This window comes from Pavona decussata, unplaced genomic scaffold (assembly GCF_977016875.1).
Source record: "Pavona decussata unplaced genomic scaffold, jaPavDecu1.1 SCAFFOLD_87, whole genome shotgun sequence".
NCBI lineage: Eukaryota > Metazoa > Cnidaria > Anthozoa > Scleractinia > Agariciidae > Pavona > Pavona decussata.
In genome coordinates this window covers 2625158-2647500 of record NW_028145504.1, presented here as the reverse complement: position 1 = coordinate 2647500, position 22343 = coordinate 2625158, and the positions used below count along the sequence as shown (strand labels likewise).

The following is a 22343-nucleotide window of genomic DNA, read 5'->3' as shown; positions in this document are numbered from 1 at the left end:
GTTGAGAAAGTGGTGTGACTTCTGCTAGCCAATCACAGATAACAATAAAACAAAATTACTTTCGACACTCAATTAAACAACGGTCTAATGTCTGAGAGTTCCTTTAATACTTCCTCTATATTTTCCTTTCTGCAAGCTAAAACCCGTTCTATTTTCAGTGGTGTTTCATCTCAGCTGCCTTTCTCGTGATCTGTGCTGGAGGCTGGCTTTATCTCATCACCCAGTCCAACAGCGTCATGACCTATCCCGCCGCTGTGTTACTAGGATTTGGATTTTCATCCATGGTTGTTAATTCACTTAGCTTCGCAGCAGATCTTATTGGAGAAAATAAGGTAAGTTCAGCCACTGATTTTGAATTTCTGCATTTAATCATTAATAATCATTAATTAACAATTAATGTTTCGTATCCCTTTTCTCGCTCATTCTCATGAAAGTAAACTTACGTTAAGGTAAAATGAGAACAACTGTTGAATGTAACATTACGCAAAAAACCCTTAATATCTCGCACCGTAGTTTATTGTGTATATGAGAGAAAGTTGCACTAACGTATGGAAGGTCTGTGAAAAAATGATCATACATTCTTATGTAAGAACGAGAACTGTCTCGTTTAATTTACACTCTCATACTATATTTCTTTCTCATTTTTCCGTCAGAGCTCATCTGGAGTCGTATTTGCAGTTATGGGTTTGATGGCACGGTTTACGGTAGGTTCCTTGGTCATCGTGATCCAGAAATTGTTTCCTAACGGAGGGTAATCAGCTTCTTTTGCTTTAAGACAGGATGTACTGTAACCTAGAAAATGAATCAAATAGGTCTTAAGGCCGGGAGACAACCAAAAACAAATTCAACCTATTTCTTACCAGAAAGCCCTCAGGAAAGAATCATTCCATTTTCAGGGAGAGTTTACTCAGCAAAAGAACGCTCCAAAGGACTGGCCTCGATAGGCTTCATTCAAATGTAATACATAGTCTCAAGACACTGTTTCGAACGAGAACCTTGGATTTTTACTCTTGAAATCAAGCAGGTCAAGTCATGTTTAGGTAAAAATTCCGGTCTGCGACTAATCGGTATTTAATTAATGCTGGCGCATCGAATGAGACGGTCAAGAATCGGATAATTTTTGACGAGCTTGGAACAGACGAAATTGAGATCAATGGCAATTTTTACCGGATTATCCGAATGATCGTTATAGATGGTTTATATTGAAATGTAGAGAGACTTGGTTATTAAAGCATGTCGTTCCCGTTTGTTTGTTAAGAGATAAAGGCCAACAGAATTAACACAGTTATCTGAGCGCTGCCAAGTTGAAAATTCCACTCTGCCAGAATATACTATCCCAGTTCTTTCTAAGGAGCTAACAATTAGTTTTGTTTTTCTTTGCAGTAACACATCTAAGGACTGCGAGGAGTGTGGTGAATATATACGTCACGTGTTTTCACTCGTGCCAGGCTCTTTCGCTGCTCTCAGTTTGTTGATTGTCCTAACATTTCAAGGTTCACAAACAACTTTCAACCGAAAAGGTAAGGTCTGCCAGTTTCGTCGATTTCAAATTGTTGGTCACGTCGTGGTTACAATAATATGATTAATAATGTGTAAATCCATCGATGAAAATGTGCGAAAATTCTTTGCAGTTCTTGTGTCCCGCATTTACACGCTACGATTTGTGGGTCGACTCAGTGACTTTGTCGGCCGAACAGTATCGGAGGGCAAATCGTACGCCTATTAAGACACCCGATTTTGAATCTAAATTTTAACTGATCATGACTTGGCGGTTTCTTTGAGAACGACGGTCCGACCTGAAAAAAAAAATTAGTCCAGCCGATTTTTCGCTACACAGAGCGATCGTAAATCGGTGTCAAAATACGCGCAGGATTTGTTCTCCGATACTGTCAGGTCGACAACGCATATCGTGTAAACCTTAAACTGAACGCCGGTTTTATTCAGATCTGGGGACGCTTCTTGAAGGTCCCCATGACTTTTAATACCTTTCCTATTAGCGGTTTTTTTTTTTTGGGGGGGGGGGGGGGAGAGGGGGGTCAAAAGCGATGTTTTCTCACGTTGCGAACAACACCTATGCTACACAATCGTGAGACAAGCTATTAATTTGAGCGATGATTTCAAACACAGTGACTAACAGCTCTCATGACAGTTAATTAGCTAATATGTTCTATAAAAGTGTTTCAAAACATTAATCAATAAAAGTGTAATTTCGGTTGGGGAACATACTTTCTACACAAACAGGAATAGTTTTCTGGCCTGTTATGGTGTCCTGGGACTTTCGTAACTTGAAGTGGGGCCCAGTTTCAGCAGTTTTTTGTCTTTAATAGTGTCCGATATATTTTGTTGCAGTACTCAAACAAGGTGCCAGAGAGGACTGCTAAGGAGCTGAAGACACCCGATGTTAAAACCAGAAATGGCAACATCGACGCTATACCATTAACATGCATTTTCTGACAAAGCATTTGCTGGGAAACACTTTAAAGTCAGTCTACGTCAAGCGTGACCAGTATTTCCGAGAATTAAATGAACATTCGAAGTCTTCTTTGTAATCCTATGTCCAGCATTTGAATGGAATCTTGAACATTTCTCTGGAAATCTTTCCGAAAAAGACGCATTAACTGAAATAAAGATTCAAAATACTTGGGAAACAATTGTTATTCTTGAAATACTTAATACTGTAATGTAAAGAAAAATTCATAGCTTTATACTGTCGATCAACTAGGGAACTCTGAAATCTCGTTGGCGATGTTCAAAACTGACTTGTAAATTTCAAAACTCCGTTCAAATTTCAAAAATAATGACCACGCGTGATGTGGATTGACTGTAAAACTGTTCAAAGTTTAACACACCCACTGAGAAAACGTTAAAGTTGAGTTTGTTAAATTGTAAAGAATGAATTTAAACTAAGCAGCGAGAACCTTAGGAAACAATAGTTTTAATTAGCAAACAAAAGATCCTGCGCATGCGTTATACATTTTCGTACATGTTTTGTCATCTTCAGGACAATAGCGTGAAATGACCAAATTTAAGTTGTTATAATGAACGTGAACACACGAGGGTGAATTTTCCAATCTCTTTTCGAACTTGAAAGCTACCCCTTCGAATTCAGTTCTTGGTTAGTTAATAGGCCGCATTACGCAAGTTAAAAATTGGTTGGAATGAATGCAAGTTAGTTCTAAGGACGCGAATTCAATTTTCAGGTTTCGTTTTCAGATGTGTCGTCGCCCTCGCTGCTTAAAGGTCTCTTAAAAAATCCTCCCTATACTGAACGTCTAACGTAGGGACTTATAGTGGGGGCGACTCGACGTGTTCTTAGTTTGTTGTTTAAACTGCGTGGCTATTTCTCCGACACCAAAATAGGATAATTTATAATAAAGGAACTCAAACAACCATACTCACAAACGAGAAAATAAATGCCTACAGGCTCGCACGCGTCACATTTCTGTATGCATAAGCTGCCCAAAACAGTCAAGTGAACAACACAAACAAATTAAAAGTAAGCTCAGCCTTCATTGGAGTCGCTCCAGTGCTTGTAATTATCTGTGAAGGCCTGCGGCTACCTGTTAATAAGCCGTTTAGCTCTCTTAAGTCTTTGACAAAAACCGACAGCCGTTTGGAAGCTCATAAATTAGTTAAAGGAGTAAACCATGCATGGATGCCGGCCGGAATAAGTGTGGCAAATGGAATACGTATGCGACTGTGTGGAAACTGGTCTTAGTTTTCAGCGTGGATTTCCGTCTCCGGTTTGAAGAAATAACGGAAGTTAGAGTCGTTGAAAAATCGAACTATTATTGAATCATTTATACGTTTTTTTTTTTTTTATCAGAGCTAAGCACATCTTCAGGTTACAGCATCGTTCTCTCTTAATTTGGAGGCATTGAATGCAGTCGAAGATGAAAGTATGAATTGCGCGACTGAAGTGCTCTGTTGTTATAGCTTCCGTCATTAATTGCCAGCGAACAGAGGTGACCGAAACTTTAGCTTCCAACAAGTGACTGACCGATATTACTTAGCTATAATCTTCGTACGTATGTTCAATAGTACTTTTTCAGTGGAAAATATACCAAGATACAAAAAAGTACATTTCACTTTTGACCACAGCTCATAGTCCATGTGTAAAGTACGTGAAATCAATAAAGCGTTACCACTTCCTTTAGCCAATTTAACTGAGCAGTACTTTCTATTACTTATTGCATGAATGTGGCTGCTGGCTGCTTTGAGCTACAAATGCTGTCACCGTTAAGCTAGTCATACATTTGTCAAACAACTACCTTTCCCTTCTACGTAAAGGTAGATCACTTACTGCTGTCGCTATCAACGATTTCAGCTCACTACTTTTTTAAATTAGGGATGTCTTAAAATCGCGTGCATTGTCGAAAAACTCTACCCAGCGGATAAATACACAATGCCTTCTTTAATTGTTTGGAAGGGTGGATGTCTAAAATGAGAAATAGAACACATCTGAGCGCTGTCGAATTAGAACTAATTTTCTTTGAAAAATAAAAGGGAGGGAATGGTTGAAGCCTTGGAGTTTAAATTCCTTTTTTTTCTAAGAGGGTGTTTGTATAAGTGGATGGAGTAAGGAGCAAGGCGGCATTTGTTTTTTTTTTTTTTTGTTTTTTTTTTTTAAGAAAACAGCTGGGCGACTCAATGGGCAACAGAGTCGTTTTAACTGAGGAACCACAAATCCATAAACACACAAGGTTGATTGAGTATTCATCACGTTTTCTTACGCATAAGCTGTGATTAATTTATTGGTGGAACAATTGTCTTATTTTACGTCATTCCTCCTAGTTATCTATCAAACGACAACCTTTACCAAAAATAGACCTCTCTGCTCTCTTGATTGAGGTTGGGCAAAAAAAGACATAAACACACAAGGTTAAATGTATGACCTTAATTGAGTATTCATCACGTTTTCTTACCCATAAGCTGTAATTAATTTATCAGTGGATCGTTTGTTCTTGAAGAGCACAAGTAAACAAACTGCAAACGTGAGCCATATTTTACGTCCTTGCTTGTAATTTTCAACTCTTCAGTTATAGACCCCTCATCTCTCTTGAAGGATGTTTGGCAAAAAAGCAAAACCACTCAGCTGTAACTTTCTTAGCACTGAAAATCGAATTCTTTAGCTGTTTTTGTAGGACAAACATCCGCTTTAAAGTGCGAAATACGAGCAACTAGCGTTTTCGGAAACTCAACCACAGCTAAGGAATCTTAATCGATTGTTAGGGAACAATCTGAGAAAACAGGAAGTCGACCTGCTGCTATTCTGTTGATTTCTGACTTCCCCCGGTAGGTGACTTAGCTTATTATATTGCTGCTTAAAGTTCATAGACTATACTATTTTGCAACTGCGAGATTTCGCAGTAATAGTCAAGTTGATTTCACCAGACAATTTTATTTTAGTTAAAAAAACAAACAACTTCTTTCGATACCTAATGAACTTAAGCCTACAACTTTGCGAATGCGATTAAATAAGACTGATATTGATTGTTTCATGCAAATAAACATTTAATAGCAATAAAACAAAAAAGAAAATAAAAATAGCTGTAACACCTTTGACTTCAGTTATCAGTTCCTACCAAGATTATGCTAAAATTAACTGACCACAACTTTCTTTCATTATATTCATGAGATTCATTTCGTTTAAGTTGGCAACTTGTTCATTCAACCTTTAACTCACACTTGTGGGCCAGTCAATCGACCTCAATTGGTACAAACTCCACGAAAAACTAGGTATTTCTTCTAAAGGTAAGTGTGTTCTAATTTCATCCCCTTTTTCGAAAACTTCTCATCTCATCTGAAGAGGATCGTTGCTCAGGCTGTTTCAGACTTATGTTGTACATTTTAGAATAACGAAAGGCAATACTGCATACGTTTTAAGAGCTACTGACTGTAAACATCAAAAATTCCACGACAGAGAGGAAATTTCAGATTTCATTTTATTTCACCTAAATGTTCGCTTTCTGGCTTGGGTGAACTATGTTCAAAAATCACATTTAAAAGTTCCACTGCTCTTTCGTTTTTCTGAAAATTAGAAAAGTTGAGAAAAGTTGAATTTACGGCTACACGCCTGATTCAGCCCCCCGGAAAAACGGGAAAATCGTGCATCTTAAGCGGCCTCGCACAGAGTAGCGATAACTACTCCCGTTTTTCTGTCACGGCTGCAAGTAAATCTTTGTATTATTTCTCGTTTAGTCTAAAAATAAAGACGCAAGTCATATTTTTAATTCGCTAATTCACTAGTTATAGACAGCGAACTTCAAGGGTTAGATTTCGAATTGAAATTAGGGCCGATTTCAGAGGCCTATATATATCTGTCCCGGCAAATGTTTTCTGGAGCAAAATTATAGGGGAAGTCTAACCTTAATCCTTCCTTTACACGCCCTCGAAGTGCCTTTTTTGGCCCGCTAAAAGCGAAGCATCCAGAATAAAAAGTGTGCAGGGTATTTTGAATAGTTCCATGGCTCGCTGTCTTGATTACCGTCACGCATATCACATAACTAAAACAATCCACTCATCAAACGTAAACGTTTTTTTACTCTCAACGACAAATCTCGAAGGCAGGTATTTAATATTTCAGTTCCTTTACAATACCACGCAATTATTTCAAATTTTGAAAGTAATAAATATTAGAAACCGATCCACCGTGGGACTCGATCTACATGATAAATTTTGCCGACATATTTTAAGTGCCCGTCATAACAGTTGATGACGCACTATACAAACTTCAAATCTCACCAAATTAACTATTACACTCTTGCTATCTACATCCCAAAAATATTTCAAAAGATAAATGGCTCATCGTCAAGACATCTACTAGCTTTCTGTGTCGATTTATAGAGTTGAAACACAAAAACAGCGTGTTCACATACCGCACAAGCAATCACGGGTTAATTAAATTTATCCGAAAATACAAAAAGAGCTTTGTACCCTACGTGCTGTTATTAGTATGTTTTTTTATCTAGTCAATGACCAAGGGCTCACCTCACTTTCTTAACTGTTTGACTGTAAGCTTATTTAATAAAGCGACAAGATTATTTACATTTCTACTATTAAAAGGATACACCATCCATAATCGAATCCTGAAGGTACTTATAGTTATAAAACAGGGATACAATGATTGATTGTCTCACCACAAAACAGGAACGTCGTTTCGTTTGGTCGATTTTATGACTCTTGAATCCCATTCAACACTGCTGAAAATCCGTTAGTTATGCTTAAAAGTCTAAAAATGGCCGGCATTCCGCGTGTTCGTTTTCCAGTTAAGAGTTTCCACAGGTATCCACAAGCTCCACACGTTCTCCAAGCTCTATGAGTCTATCCAAATAGTCTTTGTATTAGTATAAGGCACAAGTAAAGGCTAGCTCTAACCACTTTTTTCTAATGAACAACAATATTGGCAATATTGTAGTCCAGTCTTAGCATTCTTGTTGAACACGTACGTGAAAAGGTAAGGCCTGGTTCAGACACCGAACTTTTCATGAGCCGAACCTAATACCTCGAATTAAGCACATGAAAAGTTCGGCTTCTGAATTAGTTGAGAACGGCTGTTTCAATTTGGAACGGCTCAGCCGTTCTTTCCGCCTGGCTCAGCCTTGAATTTCGGCTTTGGAACGGCTTTGATTCAGACGTCGAACTTTTCATGAGCCGAAGCTAATGCATAAATTATTATAACGTATTTCAAATAACAAGAATAAAAAATTAAAAAAAAAACGCTAACATTTTGATTGGTTTTGCTTCAAGTAAATTAAGTTCGGCTAATTAAGTTCGGCGTCTGAATCAAAAGGCGGAATTTTCGTGATTTGGGCCGACCTTAATTTGAATTAAGTTCGGCTTATGAAAACGTATGCGTCTGAAATGGGCGTTAGACGAATTCCTGTGGTCCACTCCAGACAACTGGAATGTCTATCTCCAATCAAGATAAATTCAGAATGCTCTAAAGCAATATCATACTTTATGGGCTGCCAATTTGACCACTCAAACTTTAGGTGCTGTAGAAGTAAGCATAGTTTGCCAACTTCCGTGAACTTTACTCGGAGACCAGTCTCCGATTTTTTCAGGTAAGACAACGCTGTTGTTTTCGGAAAACATATTGACCTAACAAATTAAAAGAAGAAAATAATAACTTGCCCAACTTCGTTCTTAAGGGCTTCTCTCTACAAAGGAAGAGCCAGGACCCTGAGAACGAGGTTGGAATTTTGGAAACTCGTCGTGGGATTTCATGAGCTAGCTAGCACAGTTGAAAAAGCGTAAAAAGTGCTCACATTCCAGCTGAAAATTACGACAAAGGGCTAGCGTTTGCTGAGTGGACGTTTTCTTAATGCTCATTGAATCCCATATTTCGAAAATTGAATTTTTGTGACCTCATTACTTGTATGTAGGATGTATGAACTATTCGTGAACAAATCCAAATCTGAGTTCTTTCGAATTTCATTCGCAGGTTTCAAAGCATGAGAGCATCGAAATTATGCTGTCGAAACACCGAAGCGGACTTGAAATCTGGAAGGCCGTTTCTCCAACGCTTTTCCTGTGGAGTGGGTCACGTGATGAATGACATTACCATTCAGCTCCTCTATTCATTTCGATTGGTCTTCTTCATGAAGATACTTGGTCTCTCCGCAGCCAACGCTGGCTGGTTGATGCTGTTCGGGTTCATCACGGTGGCGTCATCATCGGCACTTGCCGCGTACTTGATAGATAAAATCAACATCCCATTGCTATCACGAAAGCTTGGAAGGAGGAAGTCGTGGCATTTGATTGGAACTTTGGCAGGAGTAATCGTCCTACCGCTGTACTTTAGCCCGTGTTTTCTTTGTCCAAGAGATAGTGGAGAGTGGCAAAAAATGATATACGTCGCGATGCTGAACATAATTTTGTCATTTTCGTTCAGCTTAATAGAAATTGGTCACCTTTCAATCATTTCTGTCATTGCAAAAGATCAAGGCGAAGCTGTTGAATTGAACGCATGGAGGTTTGTTACCGTTGTGAATATATATTTGATGTCAGTTAGTATATCTTAAAATACACAAATATATTATAACAAACAAATAACTAAAGTATATAGTCACTTAATTCGTTCTAAACTATCGAACTACCTCGCTCAATTCCTTCTGGAACACTTATTTTCCAAATTGCCTCCATTTTGCGTGGTCTTAAGACTAATCATTAAATATTCAACACCCAAATGTAAGTAGCAATGAACGGAGCCAGCGCCCTGGCGATACCCCTCTGGACCGTTCAGACGGTTTATAAGGACCAGTTTCAGTTTTTGGCGAAAAAGATGTGTCAATATTCACCGAATGTCGTTCTTTCTGTTAAAGGGTCGCCGTTTCGTTCCTGAGTGGTATTGGGACCTTTCTTGTGGCGTGGGCAATTCTTGGACAAGACAGCAACGATCATTTTTCATCAGAAACCTCCACGGATTTCACGGTAATTTATGGATTTTACCTTCGGAATTGACTAAATTACTTGTAAACCTAAAAGTAACGATGATTCTTCTGTTTTATTTTGCAGTTGATGATCCTAGTTTTGATGGGAATAAGTCTGGTATTTTTCCTAATTTTCCACTTTGGGACCAAAGAGCCCATTGGTGAACTTGACAAGAGAACACCGACCACCACTAATGCTAGTGTTGTCAAGGTAAGGAATACATTGTGGTAGTTTCGATCCCATTTTGCTGTGCAAACTGTGACAATTAAATAAAAGCCAAATTAAACAGACAAACAAACACAAGAAAACCAAAGAAGATAATATTATCGGGAAAAGCGAGACACCGGTTGATAAGATTTAATCAGTGAATATTATTATAAACTTGAGTGAATTTTACGCCTTATGCTGAAAAAGAACTCACGAAGCACCGAAATTAAAGAAATTGATCTAAAGGGACAAAGAAAACTTTCTTTCCAATTTTTTTCGCTTAATTTGTTTCACGATTCTTGTTGATTTTTGTCTGCTATTTCATACCGTACTGTTCTGACTTCATTCTGTTTTCTTCTCTTGCAGAGAAAACCTTCTTTTATTCCAACTCATTCCCTTCTACAACCGATGACTTGCATAGGAATAGGTACGCTAGCTTATCAATCCACTTAATACTGAGATCCAGCCACTTTTTTTAAAGCATTTGCAAGTTTCATTTTTTATGAGAACTGCATTAATGTGGAACACTCTTCCTGCGGCAGCTGTACAAGCAGACGCGATAGCGGCTTTCATGCATAGCCGCAACTAGCGCAGTTGTGTAAGCACGGCTCCCCTCAATTGCATGTAATTAGTGAAAGCTAAGTTGCAATTATTTCAATTTAAGTTAAAGTTTAATGAGCTAATGGCTATTGACGAAACTTTTTGTACAAATATCGATAATAGCTAAAATGAATAAACGGTCCAATAAATTGTAGCTCGATTACCTGCAATTTCATGTCACTACTTTCATTATTAATGGCTTTACAGGTCCCTTGCTGATAGCAGTAGCTTTGCTACTGAGTGAGTTACCCAGTTGAAATAAAGATATCTTCTGTAGGCAGAGAAAGGTTTGGAATCGCTATTGCAAAGACAAGCGGAAAGAATCCGGACATTTACGAGAATACTTTCTTTTCCCAAAAAAATATAAAAATCTTTTAGGCACAGTGAACAAAGTGTTAACCAGGTAAACGGCCACCACATGATGTAACAGAAAAACATCTTGAACACGTGACATGATAAGAGCGCAACTATTTTTTAGTAAACAAGTCCTCAGTTACTTATATGCTTGAGAGTTTAACGGCTCTTAACATTTGAACTTGACAATGGCAACGTGAGGACGTCGAGCAGTTGTCTGTATTTGTTATAACCAAAAATCTTACCCAAAATCTTTGTTAATTAGGAGTAATAATCCTGTCTTTCTTGTTTTTTAGATGTGCATTACCCAAAGGAAAGAATTCGGAACAGGTTCATCGATAGCGTTAAGGGTAACGGAAAAGCGGTCACCGATGGAGAGGACCCTGCGCGGAAAAAGAGTTTTGCAAAACACTTTATTAACGCCCTGTTTACTATAGATGAAGAGGAAAGGAATAAGACCAACGAGGAATTTCCTTCTGCAACCAGGAGTATGGGAGAAAATGTGCCTCCTTGCTCCGAAACACCAGCTCGGAATGATGACCAAATGTTGAAGGAAGTCAAGCAACTACCACCTGAGCGAAAAATAAGCGTTCTTTGGAGTATTATTTACGGACTAATAGGAGCTGAAGATACCGCTACAAGTGAACAACCAATAAATACGGATGATGCGGAGACCTGTGGTGAAATAACGTGTGCGCAAGTACCAAGCGGTGTTGAAAATAAAGGACTTGACTTTTATGAGGCAGAATTGAAACCATGTTATTGAGATAAGATCAGAGACAGACGCACACGTAAAGTGGTTTGCATCAACCCTACCCCAGATTCACTGAACATTAATTGTGGTCCTTCATCGTCAGAAATCAATATGAACAGCAAACCTTCCATTGGCTCTGGTGACCCTGAATCTGGTGTTTCAGTGCCAACTGAACCAAAGACAGCAAGAGCTTGGCTAAAGGATCCTCATTTTTACAAAGTAATAACACATTTTACTCAATCTCAGTCCTAATTGAAAATTCTTACTTTATTGGGGAAACTTGACCCTTAAAAATGTCTTCAAAAACGTTCAAAGGTGTGCTTAACTAACATGGAAAATTATTTCAGTAAGCTGGACCTCATAAAAAAAAAAAACAGGAGAACTACAGCGATATACGTTCTCTCCCAAATGATAGGAATATGGCATATTATATGATGTTCCTACGTGCGACATGTTTTTCTCCCTTTTCGAGCTTAATTGGATCATACAAATAAATCTACTTACACCAAATTGACACTTTCCAAAATAAGTAGGAACAATAAAGATGTTCGTTAATCCCATCCTAGACATATTGTTGAAAAGTTCTTGAACTTTTTAGGCCAATCTCAGCCTCAAAGCTTGAATAAAAAGACTAGTATAAGAACAACAAAGAGAGTTGCCATCTTCCTGCCTCAGTAGATTTTTGGGTTGGTGGCCTCAAAGTTACTACAGTGAAGTGAATTTTTTTTTCTTTTTGTAGGTGGCAGTAATCTTCACGGGTACAATTATTGTGCAGAGTTCTTCCTACGGTTATCTGCCGTTGTTTCTAATTTACACAATGCCGTTCGGAAAGGTATGTACAAAAGACATGTTTTATTTTTCCTTTTATCTCTTTTGTTAGGAGATAAAAACAAAGATTCTACATGATGAACGTTGTAATTTGCCTTAGAGGCTCTGTGTAGTTACAGATCTTAAAAGACATCAAAAGGTGGTAAATAAAAAGATTGAATAGGCGTATGATGGCAAAATAAAATATATTCTTTAATCCACCTACGTATGGATGGATGATCCACATGTATATACTAATGGTAATGAAAGCTAAAAACAAACTTCACTGTCTCGTTTTACAGGAAGCCATTGCTTATCTTTCACTGATAATGTTAATCAGTGCATCGGTATCCTCGGTAATCACAAAGAAGCTTGTTGGAAAAATTGGGAGCAAGGTAACAACTTTAGAAACTGAGAAAAATACACCTGATAAAATAAATTTTATTCTATTGAGGCAAAAATTTATTATCTGTTATTCTTGGTATCTTGAAACTTAAGAACTACACGTTACATCAAAAGTCGTTAGTCGCTACGTGGAGTCAAGCGTCAAGTTTACAGTTACATTTTTGAATAATTATAATGTTAGCTAAATGAGGTGTTCGTCGCTTGTAAATTCACGCAAACGGCCGAAAATTGCTTAAAAAAATGTCCGACCCTCACTTGAAAATTTTAACATCATAAAATCTCTGCCCTCTTTTGTTTCTCTCAAAACTGGCTCAGAACCAGAAGTGCACAAGTCAGGGGTATGGGCGTTGATATACTGTATTAACGAACGGGTCCTACCCAAAATATATCTCAACATCGTTATAAGTTACGACAATTCTGTGCGTAGAAACTTAAGGGTTCCCCTTCCCTTAAATTCTTTTACATACGAAGACTTAACCTAAAAAAATTATCTTCTATTTCCAGTGGTGTTTCATCTCAGCGTCCTTTCTCGTGATTTGTGCTGGAGTCTGGTTTTATTTCATCACCCAGTCCAACAGCGTCATGACCTACCCCGCCGTTGTGGTGCTGGGATTTGGATTTTCGTCCATGGTTGTTAATTCACTGAGCTTCGCAGTAGATCTTATTGGAGAAAACAAGGTGAGTTCCATTGCTCATCCGTCGGGTGACAACTGTAAGTTCCATGGACTAACACATCATCGACACATCATCATCGACTAACACATAATCGAAAGTTTTATTAACTTTTATCTGTTGGACTGAAACATCGTACTTTTCTTTTTAATTCTTATTAAAGAATTTTGAGTATGCGTACTATTGTTTTTTATAATAATTTTTTTGTTGGCATAACAATAGACGACTACTTAAAAAAAATACTTAGAATATATCTTAACTTTAGAGGGCCTCGTGAAGCTGTTCCCGTGTCTGAAAACTGGTATAAATTTTAGAGGCCAGGTCTGACAAAGGGTACCAGAAAATTCATTTTTTTTTTTTTTTTTCAGGCTTCTTTTTGGAACTGCTTAAGTTGCGTACATAACTGCAATGATCATTCACTTATTCATTTTTTCTTCCGCATTTCAATTAAATGTATGAATTTTCATATGTTCACTTTCAAAATAATTTAATTATATGACTGCGGTTTTCCTTTATTATTATTATTATTATTATTATTATTATTATTATTATTATTATTATTATTATCATTATTGTTATGAATTGTAAATAGGTTTTTAATAGCTCTTTTTTGTATACTTTTAACTTGTAAATAGCAATTTGTGTGGAATATTTTAATAAAGAATTATTATTATTAAAATTGTGCTTGAAAATAGCTCTGTTGTGCTTGGAAATAGTCGCTTTTTTTAATCGAAATGAATTTTAAATATTGAATTGTAAATAGGTTTTAATAGCTCTTGTTTCTACTATTATTATTATTATTATTATTATTATTATTATTATTATTATTATTATTATTATTATTATTATTATTATATATTTTCATGCTAGTCATTTTTCTGGCAAATTCGCTGTGCTTTCGTTTCTTTCAGGGTACATCTGGTGTCGTATTTGGCTTCATGAGCTTGATGTCATATCTATCTAATGGAGCACTTATCAGTACCATACAGAATTTGTTTCCTGAAGGAAGGTGAATTTTTTAGTTGATTTTATAGAAAAAATCAACGAAAAAGGAGAAATTTTTGGTAATAAGAAGACTTCACTTATATCGTAATCTATGTTATCGTAAATCATAGAGAATGAAAGATAATCCGAATATGTCCATTCATTGTGGACAGTAAGCCAAATGGTTATGGAGTTTTTCTTTGGTGTTGTTATCTGCTCTGGGGTCTTTAATTCAGGGGTTTATGTGAAAACCGACGAATTAGCTAGTTTGCAATACGTTAATGGAAGTTGTTCTAAAACATGATCTTTTTGAGTTGTTTAAGTTCAAATTTAAGTAGATTAAGGGGGCAGAGGGCGGAGGTAAAGGTGTCTTGGGGTAGGTTAATTGAGACGTTGAAAGTGGAAAGTGGTGTTTTCAGACAGATGAAAAGTGAAGCGGATGTTCTTGTCAAACTTGTGAAAGAGGTCTAGGATGAGATTGACCGCGTCAGGTTTGATTAGGAGTAGTATGTCGCCAACATATCTACAAAGAAAAGTGCAATATACAAACATTTTCGTACTTAACGTTTAATTTTCATTCATAACTTGTGTAGTTTACCGAATGAATTAAATACTGACAATCCTCCACCTGCTTTGGCTTTACCTTTTTCCAATCAAGAGCTTATTTTTTTTCCGTTTATTTTTGCTTTGTAGTAACACATCTGAGGACTGCAAGGAGTGTGGTGAATATGTACGTCACGTGTTTTCACTCGTGCCAGGCTCTTTCGCTGCTCTGAGCTTGTTGATTGTTTTGCTTTTCCAAGCCTCTAAAACGACCTGTAAGCGACACGGTAAGGTTTACTTTCAACCCGAAGGGCCGAAAATACATCTAGTTGTGGTCAAAGTAGTAATTGCGTTAAATAGTGAAAGAGTAGGTATTGGAATACTTTAAATCAGAAATCAGTCCTGATTGGACTTTTGTACTGAAATGACAGGGGCACGTTCAGATTAAGTAATTGCAATCAAGTGACGTTTAACTCGTTAGCTATCTTTTTTAAATTACACTTCATAACTAAGAAGTCTCAAGAGGTAGGATGTGGAGTAAGGCGGCACTGCATGTTTCCATTTATTCAGGGGACAAAATTGGCTTTTTTGACCCTATGCACAAAATCCAACTACTAACAGTAATAATCCAATTTTGATCGTACCTTTAGTTATGAGAGGATCTAAATTTCTAAACGATGCTTGTAGTTCTCTTTGGAATGTTCCTTTGGGTTGACTTCGGGCTTCCTCGTTATAAAAAGGGTTAAAACAGTGACCTCATTCAAGGAAATTTTACCCAATAACAAAATTTTGTCTAAGCACCAAAAACCCTTGAGCCGGATCTTTCTTTTGTGAGCTGTACTTTATATATTGTGATCCCCTTTATTTTATAACTTTAATTACAGGTCCTGAAACAAACGTCAACGTGGAGACTGACGAAGTCACAGACACCCGCTTTTAACGGCTTGGGAAAGAAAACAGTCTTAATTTCATTAGAGTCTATGATTTAACCACTAAAGTTTCTTAGCTTTTCTTGCTCCTTATGAAGGTTACTTTGTGCTAACCGAAATATTGGGCAATCTTATCAAAATACTAGCTGTGCGATCATCCTTGCATTTTTCAAGTTGTTTTATTAAGTCCATTTCTGACCTAAACTAGAGGAAGATTCAGCTACAAATTGCTCCGCTTTGACCACTTTATCCAATTTGTTAAATTTGCGCGGTAAACGCTGCCAAAAACGTCGTCGCCTTTCATAATTGCCTCCAATATTGATACATATGCAATGCATTCTCGTCCCCAGAGTCTTCTGGTGATTCACATTTGTTGTGGGAAGAAGATCCTAGTGAACAACAAACCACTTTTTTCCAAAAACATTGGAGATTTTAATTTATTCGAAATAACGGAGGCCAGGCCATCCGCTGTTCAGAAAGTGAGGCCGCTCAAAGGAAGAATACTTGAAGAAACTAAACTTTTTGTTTTTGTATTGTTTATTACGCCAACTGGAAACTTTTGTTTTTATAATTAGTACGAACTTGATGGTCTATTATTTAATGCGAGCAAAGTAACGTAAAACCTAATGTTAAAACAAGTTCACTCAGTTTTGCTCTGTTGAGGAGATAATTAATTCATCTAAGATTTCGGCTTCCTCTTGGGAAAGATTTAAGTATCTGTATTAAACTTGAAACACGTAGAATAAGAGCAATTTATCCTTTTGTGAAGAATTTAAGACTGTATTTTAATATTAATTAAAATCGTGTGAACGAACAACTTGTGGGTTGCCTGCTACTTACATGGTATTTTTCACTCGTTCAATTTGGCGATCCAAGTAAAAATATTTGAAAATTCATAATTCTGTGAATACTGCTCCTACAGATATAACTCTATTCTCTAAACAAACGTTAATAAAAGGAAATACAGTACAAATTGCAAAATTTTGGAGAGCGATTGAAACGAACGAGCGGTTTAAAAACGAAGTGTGGTGGGAACTAATTTCAATGCTCCAAAACCAACTTTTCAACTTTTTCATTTCTCCACAAATTCTTATCCCATGGAAACGATTAAAGTATCTGTGTTATCCCTGAAACACGTAGAACAAGGAAAAATTACCAATCGATGCCCGAAAGAATTCATTAAATTTGAAAGCTATTTGCGAGTTGCCTACCACATGATAATAGTTTTCACGCGTGCAATTTGGGGACCGAAATATTCATCTCTTTGAATTTGCTACCACAGAAATAATTGTTGTAGTATCGTTGCCTTCAAAAAAAGAAAAAGAGCCATCCGCTCCTCCTGTGTTAGCCTAGTTATCCCTGAGGATTTTAGGCCCTGGAGAACTCACCTTGAGAAGACTGCTGAACAGCAGGTTCGCTTTAACGCAGCAGTTATTAGGCTTAGCACATGCGCGAGTGCCTAAACTAGTTTTTAGACTGGTTTTACCAGTTCCAAATTAATTTATTCATCCATAGCGCTGGCCGGCGGCTCAATCAAAGAAAAAAACTAGTCTCCCTCGCAGACGTTTTTAGTGTCGTCACGCAACTAAAAATAACTAAAAACGGCTGCGAGGGAGACTGAGAAATGACCAGTTGCTAGCGGTGGTTTCTCTCCCTTTTGTAGCGTAGCGTCCGGTGGAGAAACGACTGCTCGCAGGGTACCAAGTTGTCCAATACTCACCACTTGTTCAGGTCGTGAAAGTACCTTTACGACCCGTACGAGTCCTGAAACAATTGTTCCACTGGTCAGTTTGGTGCAAGTGGTGAGGTAAATAAATTTTAGTGGAATTATATGATGTCGCTTTTAAATTTTAGGGGCGGATGTGGAAAATGTATCTCATTAGGTAGACTTGGAAAATATCAGCCCGTGTTTGTAAGGCAGAAGAGCCCTAGCAATCAGTTGTCGACTCGTACGAGTCGTGCGAGTGGACAGAAGCTTTGTTAAGTCGACAACGTAATTTGTCGAGTGGAAAAATGCACCTCTTAGGGAGACTTAAAAAAATAAGTCCGTGTTTGTAAGGCAGAAGGGCCCTTGCAACCAGTTGTTGACTCATACGCCGTCGTGCGAGTGGACAAAAGCATTGTCGAGTCGACAAAGTAAATTGTCGAGTGGAAAAATGCATCTCATTACGGAGACTTATAAAATATCAGCTCGTGTTTGTAAGGCAGTAGGGCCTTTGCAATCAGTTGTCGACTCGTACGAGTTGTACGAGTAAACAGAAGGTAGCATTGCGCAGTTTAGAACGAAGAATATGTATAGTGCATTTGTGGCGTTACACATTTAGAACGAAGAATATACATTTTAATATGTCTAACGCATTTGTGGCGTCAAGTATTTAGAACGAAGAATTTACATTATGTGTAGCGTATTTGTGGCGTCACGTATTTAGAACGAAAAATAAACATTATGTGTAGCGCATCGTGGCGTCACGTGTTTCGAACCAAAAATATACATTGTGTGTAGCGCATTTGTGGCGTCACGTATTTAGAACGAAGAATATACATTGTGTGTAGCGCATTTGTGTGGGTTCACGTGTTTAAAACGAAGAACATACATTATGTGTAGCGCATTTGTAGAGCCACGTATTTAGAACGAAGAATATACATTGTGTGTGGCGTATTTGTGGCGCCACGTATTTAGAACGAAGAATGTACATTGTGTGTAATGCATTTGTGGTGTCACGTATTTAGAACGAAGAATACACATTAAGTGTAGCGCATTTGTGGCGTCACGCATTTTGGAAGAATGTACATTGTGTGTAGCGCATTTGTGGCGTCACGTATTTAGAACGAAGAATCTATCGCAATTTATTGAACATCGGAAATAAATTTTAGTTAATCAACAACTCTTGTTTGAGCTTCGAACTTTGTCCAAGGGATTGTGTCATGTGACCGCACGTGAGAACCATTTGAGCCTCCGTGACACCAAACTATCCAATCAAATGACGCCATATTACCGTAACATGCGCATGCTCCATGTGCTCGTGGTCTTTTGCTTCAACTCAAGCAACAAGGCAAAACATTTCTCGAGGCAGTAGGGTTTGCTTTTGTTCCCACCCATCCCACCCAAGAGTTTGATCTCTATTTGTTTCCCCTCAATAATGTCATGTCGTGAACTCTAAAAGGACTCCTTTTCTTCTGCTTAGAATCACTGGACAGAGGACTTCTCAAACTTTCCCAATTGCTATTAGCTAGTTCCTCAAAGCTACATAATATTAATTATTGTTGCACTTGTTCTGTTCTTGTAAAAAAATGTCAATTGCTATGTCGATATATTGGCCACTTGATCCTAACCTGTTATCTCGACCAACAATTTGTAAATTGTAAAATTATCTGTTCTACGTTATATACTCTTAGGGTAATTGTACTAGTTAAGGTCCTGTAGGAGATGTTAGATTGATTTTAGCCAGTCTGAATGTATTTGAAACTATTCAATAAACCTGGGAATGGGGATAAAGTGCTGATTTTACTTTAATAACTAAACAATATAGTCTCATTCTCGGCCGTGCGGGCCGGAGTCACTCAACTCCGGCCCGAGCGGCTGCGAAGGAGACTATAGACAATAAAGATTTTTTAAAAAAAGGTTTTGTCCTTCTGTTTTGACTTAGACTTTTCTTTGCCATTAGCTTAAAGTTAGCTTTGTAAGACATTTTTAACGAGCGAAATGAAAACCTCGGTTAACTTTTGATCTAGGATTAGTGTTAATCGGCTTTCGAACAACTGGGCCCTAGACGCCGTTAACATGCTCGGAAGCATTTTACAGTCAGTCTATGTCACGCGTGACCAGTACTTATCTCCGAGAATAACATGAACATTCGAAGTCCTCTTTGTAATCTCATGTCCTGCATTGGAATAGAATCGTGAACATTTCTCTAAAACTCTTTCCTAAAAAAAAGTATTAACTGAAAAAAAAAAAAAAAGATTAAAAATACTTGGAAAACAATTGTTATTATTAAAAAACTTAATGCTGTAATGTAAATAAAAATTCATAGCTTTATACCGTCGCTAAACTAGAGAAATTTCCACAGGAACTCTGAAATCTCGTTGGCGATGTCCAAAACTGACATGTAATTTTCAAAAATCCACTTCAGATTTTCAATAATACTACAAAAAGCCAGCCAAGAAACAACTATTTGTCCACTATCAATCAGCCATGCCAGCCAAATCCAAATTCAACTTCATTCGCAACGAGAGAAAACGCATTGAAGACAGATGCTCCTCAAAAATATCCATTAAACAACACCTAGACACATTCTATGACTTCCTTTGCCTTAACGGTTATCCAGAGAACAGTATAGAGCAGACAAAACGCCCACAAAATCCTCAACGAAACCCTCAGCCTGCCGGCACGGAGTGGTCTTACCTTAAGATCCCTTACATTTCTGAACGACTCAATCACAGGATCACTAACATTTTTAGAAAGGAAAACATCCCAGTACGCATTGCCCACAAATCTTACACGCTCAGACAAGCCCTATCCCACACCTCCACGGAGCGCAAATGCACTAGAGGCAAATGCCCTATCGCTAACACCGGATTGTGTTTATGAAGAAATGCGGTGAACCAGCTCACGTGCAACAGCTGCGATCAACAATACATTGGTAGCACAACAGGCTTCATCTATGACCGCGTAAGAAAACATATCAATAACGATAACTCGTCCGTTAAAAAAAAAAATTCCTATACTGAACGTCTAAGGTAGGGGCTCGTAGTAGAGGCGACTCGATGTGTTCTTTGTTCATTGTTTAAAACCGCGTGGCTTTTTTCCCCGATACAACAAATGAAAAGCAACCTAAGGCTTCGTTTAAGTCGCTCCAGTGCTTGTAAGTAGGGAGCTTAAGCACCATGACGTTTTAAGACGACGCCGCCGCCGTCAATGAGCGCTTGAGACTAGGACTAGGTCCATTGCGCATGACACACCCCTGACTCTTGCCGGCGGCGACGTGAGTTTGAAGAATTTGACTGCGTAGTGAAATGTGAGTGATTTATGAGATTTCATTGCTTTTGTGGGTTTTTTTACTTTTCTTTTTGGTTCATACGATTTCAATCGATGCTCATTTATACTTTTAGCTTAGTTTAAGAAAGTTTCTGCCTTTTTGAAACAGTACAGTTTTTAGAAGATAGAAATGGCCACTGAGCAAGATGTAACGAGCAAACCTTCCCTCAAGTCGTAAGTGGAATGAAATATTTTATCTGCGAATGTGAAAAACAGACAAATTGCACCGACCGCATTTTAACATTTTAAAATAAGGGTAATAAATGGAAACCTATGTCACTATTTCGTCGTCGTTCATAATATCCAAGTGAAAGCGATCGTACAAATCATAAGCAAAATCCGGATTTCGTCAAGAAAACAACTCGTACAAGATTATAAATCCTCGTCAGTAATAAGATCAGCATCGTAGTATAGAAGAAGGATCTGACTAAACTCTTTAAAACTGGCCATAACAGAACAGATACAAAAGTGTATCAGGAACTGAGAATGGACGCGTCCTGTCAAAACAGCATCCGTGCTTAACAAATTAAAATTTGGCGGGAGAGCGACGACGTCAGACCCAGGCCTTCGCGGATCTGACCACGGCGTCGTCCTCAAAGTCTCTCCTGCTTAAGCTCCCTATTATCTGTGAAGAGCTGCGGCTACCTATTAATAAGCCGTCTATATAATTAGCTCGACTCTTAAGTCTGACAAAAACCGACGGCCGTTTCGAAGCTCATAGATTAAAGGAGTAAACCATGCATGGATGCCGGCCGTAAGAAGTGTGGAAAATGGAATACGTATGTGACTGCGTGGAATCTTGACTTAGTTTTCCGCGTTTATTCCCGTCTCCGATTTGAAGAAATAACGGAACTTCGAGAGCTTGAAATATCGAAGTATTATTGAATAGTTTAGATGTTTTCTCTTCATAACTGAGAGCTAAACACATCTTCAAGTAACCGCATTGTTCTCTCTTAAATTGGAGCCATTGAATGCAGTCGAAGATGAAAGTATGAACCGCGCGACTGAAGTGTTCTGTTGTTTCAGCTTCCGTCATTAATTGCCAGCGAGCAGAAGGAGCTGACCAAAACCTTAGCTTCTAACAAGTGACTGACCAATATTACTTAACTATAATCTTAGTATGTATGTTCAATAGTACTTTTTCAGTAGAAAATATAATATACGAAGAAACAAAAAGTATATTTAACTTTTTACCACAGATAATGGTCTATGTGTAAGGTACGTGAAACTTCCTTTAGCCAATTTAACTGAGCAATACTTTCTATTATTGAGAAGACTGCATGGTGCATAAATGTGGCTGCTAGCTGCTTTGAGCTACAAACGCTGTCACCGTTAAGCTAGTCATATATTTTGTCAAACTACTGCCCTTCCCTTCTACATAAAGGTAGATCGCTTACTGCTGTCGCTGTCAATGATTTCAGTTACTACTTTTTTAAATTAGGGATGTCTCGAAATCGCTTGGATTGTCGAAAAACTCTAACCAGCGGATAAATAAACAATGCCTTTTTTAATTCTTTGGAAGGGTTGATATCTAAAATAGGACATATCTGAACGCTGTCGAATTATAACTTATTTGCTTTGAAAAAAATTCTGGTGCAGTGGTTGAAGCTTTGGAGGT

At 37.8% G+C, this 22343-nt stretch overlaps 3 protein-coding genes and 1 pseudogene across 4 annotated transcripts in view; all 4 read left to right on the top strand.

Moving 5' to 3' along the window:
* The window catches only part of LOC146474774 (uncharacterized), a 14782-nt pseudogene extending 10629 nt beyond the window's left edge, over window positions 1–4153 (top strand). Inside the window, exons 9-12 of the transcript XR_014866124.1 lie at window positions 159–332; window positions 654–751; window positions 1384–1520; window positions 2350–4153. The product of XR_014866124.1 is annotated as an uncharacterized LOC146474774 (transcript). The remainder of the gene's footprint in view (window positions 1–158; window positions 333–653; window positions 752–1383; window positions 1521–2349) is intronic.
* Window positions 1–22343, top strand: part of LOC146474771 (major facilitator superfamily domain-containing protein 12-like) — a 41969-nt gene that overhangs the window by 13172 nt on the left and 6454 nt on the right. The window lies entirely within an intron of this gene.
* On the top strand, window positions 5632–11362 carry LOC146474773 (major facilitator superfamily domain-containing protein 12-like). The gene is made up of 6 exons (XM_085116517.1): window positions 5632–5754; window positions 8447–8977; window positions 9327–9435; window positions 9520–9645; window positions 10009–10069; window positions 10893–11362. Exons 2-6 carry the CDS (start codon window positions 8457–8459, stop codon window positions 11360–11362), a joined length of 1287 nt encoding a protein of 428 aa, XP_084972643.1. The 5' UTR covers window positions 5632–5754; window positions 8447–8456.
* LOC146474772 (major facilitator superfamily domain-containing protein 12-like) lies at window positions 11330–16507 on the top strand. Its single transcript, XM_085116518.1, has 7 exons — window positions 11330–11569; window positions 12090–12182; window positions 12460–12552; window positions 13067–13240; window positions 14146–14243; window positions 14912–15048; window positions 15646–16507. Exons 1-7 carry the CDS (start codon window positions 11462–11464, stop codon window positions 15699–15701), a joined length of 759 nt encoding a protein of 252 aa, XP_084972644.1. The 5' UTR covers window positions 11330–11461; the 3' UTR covers window positions 15702–16507.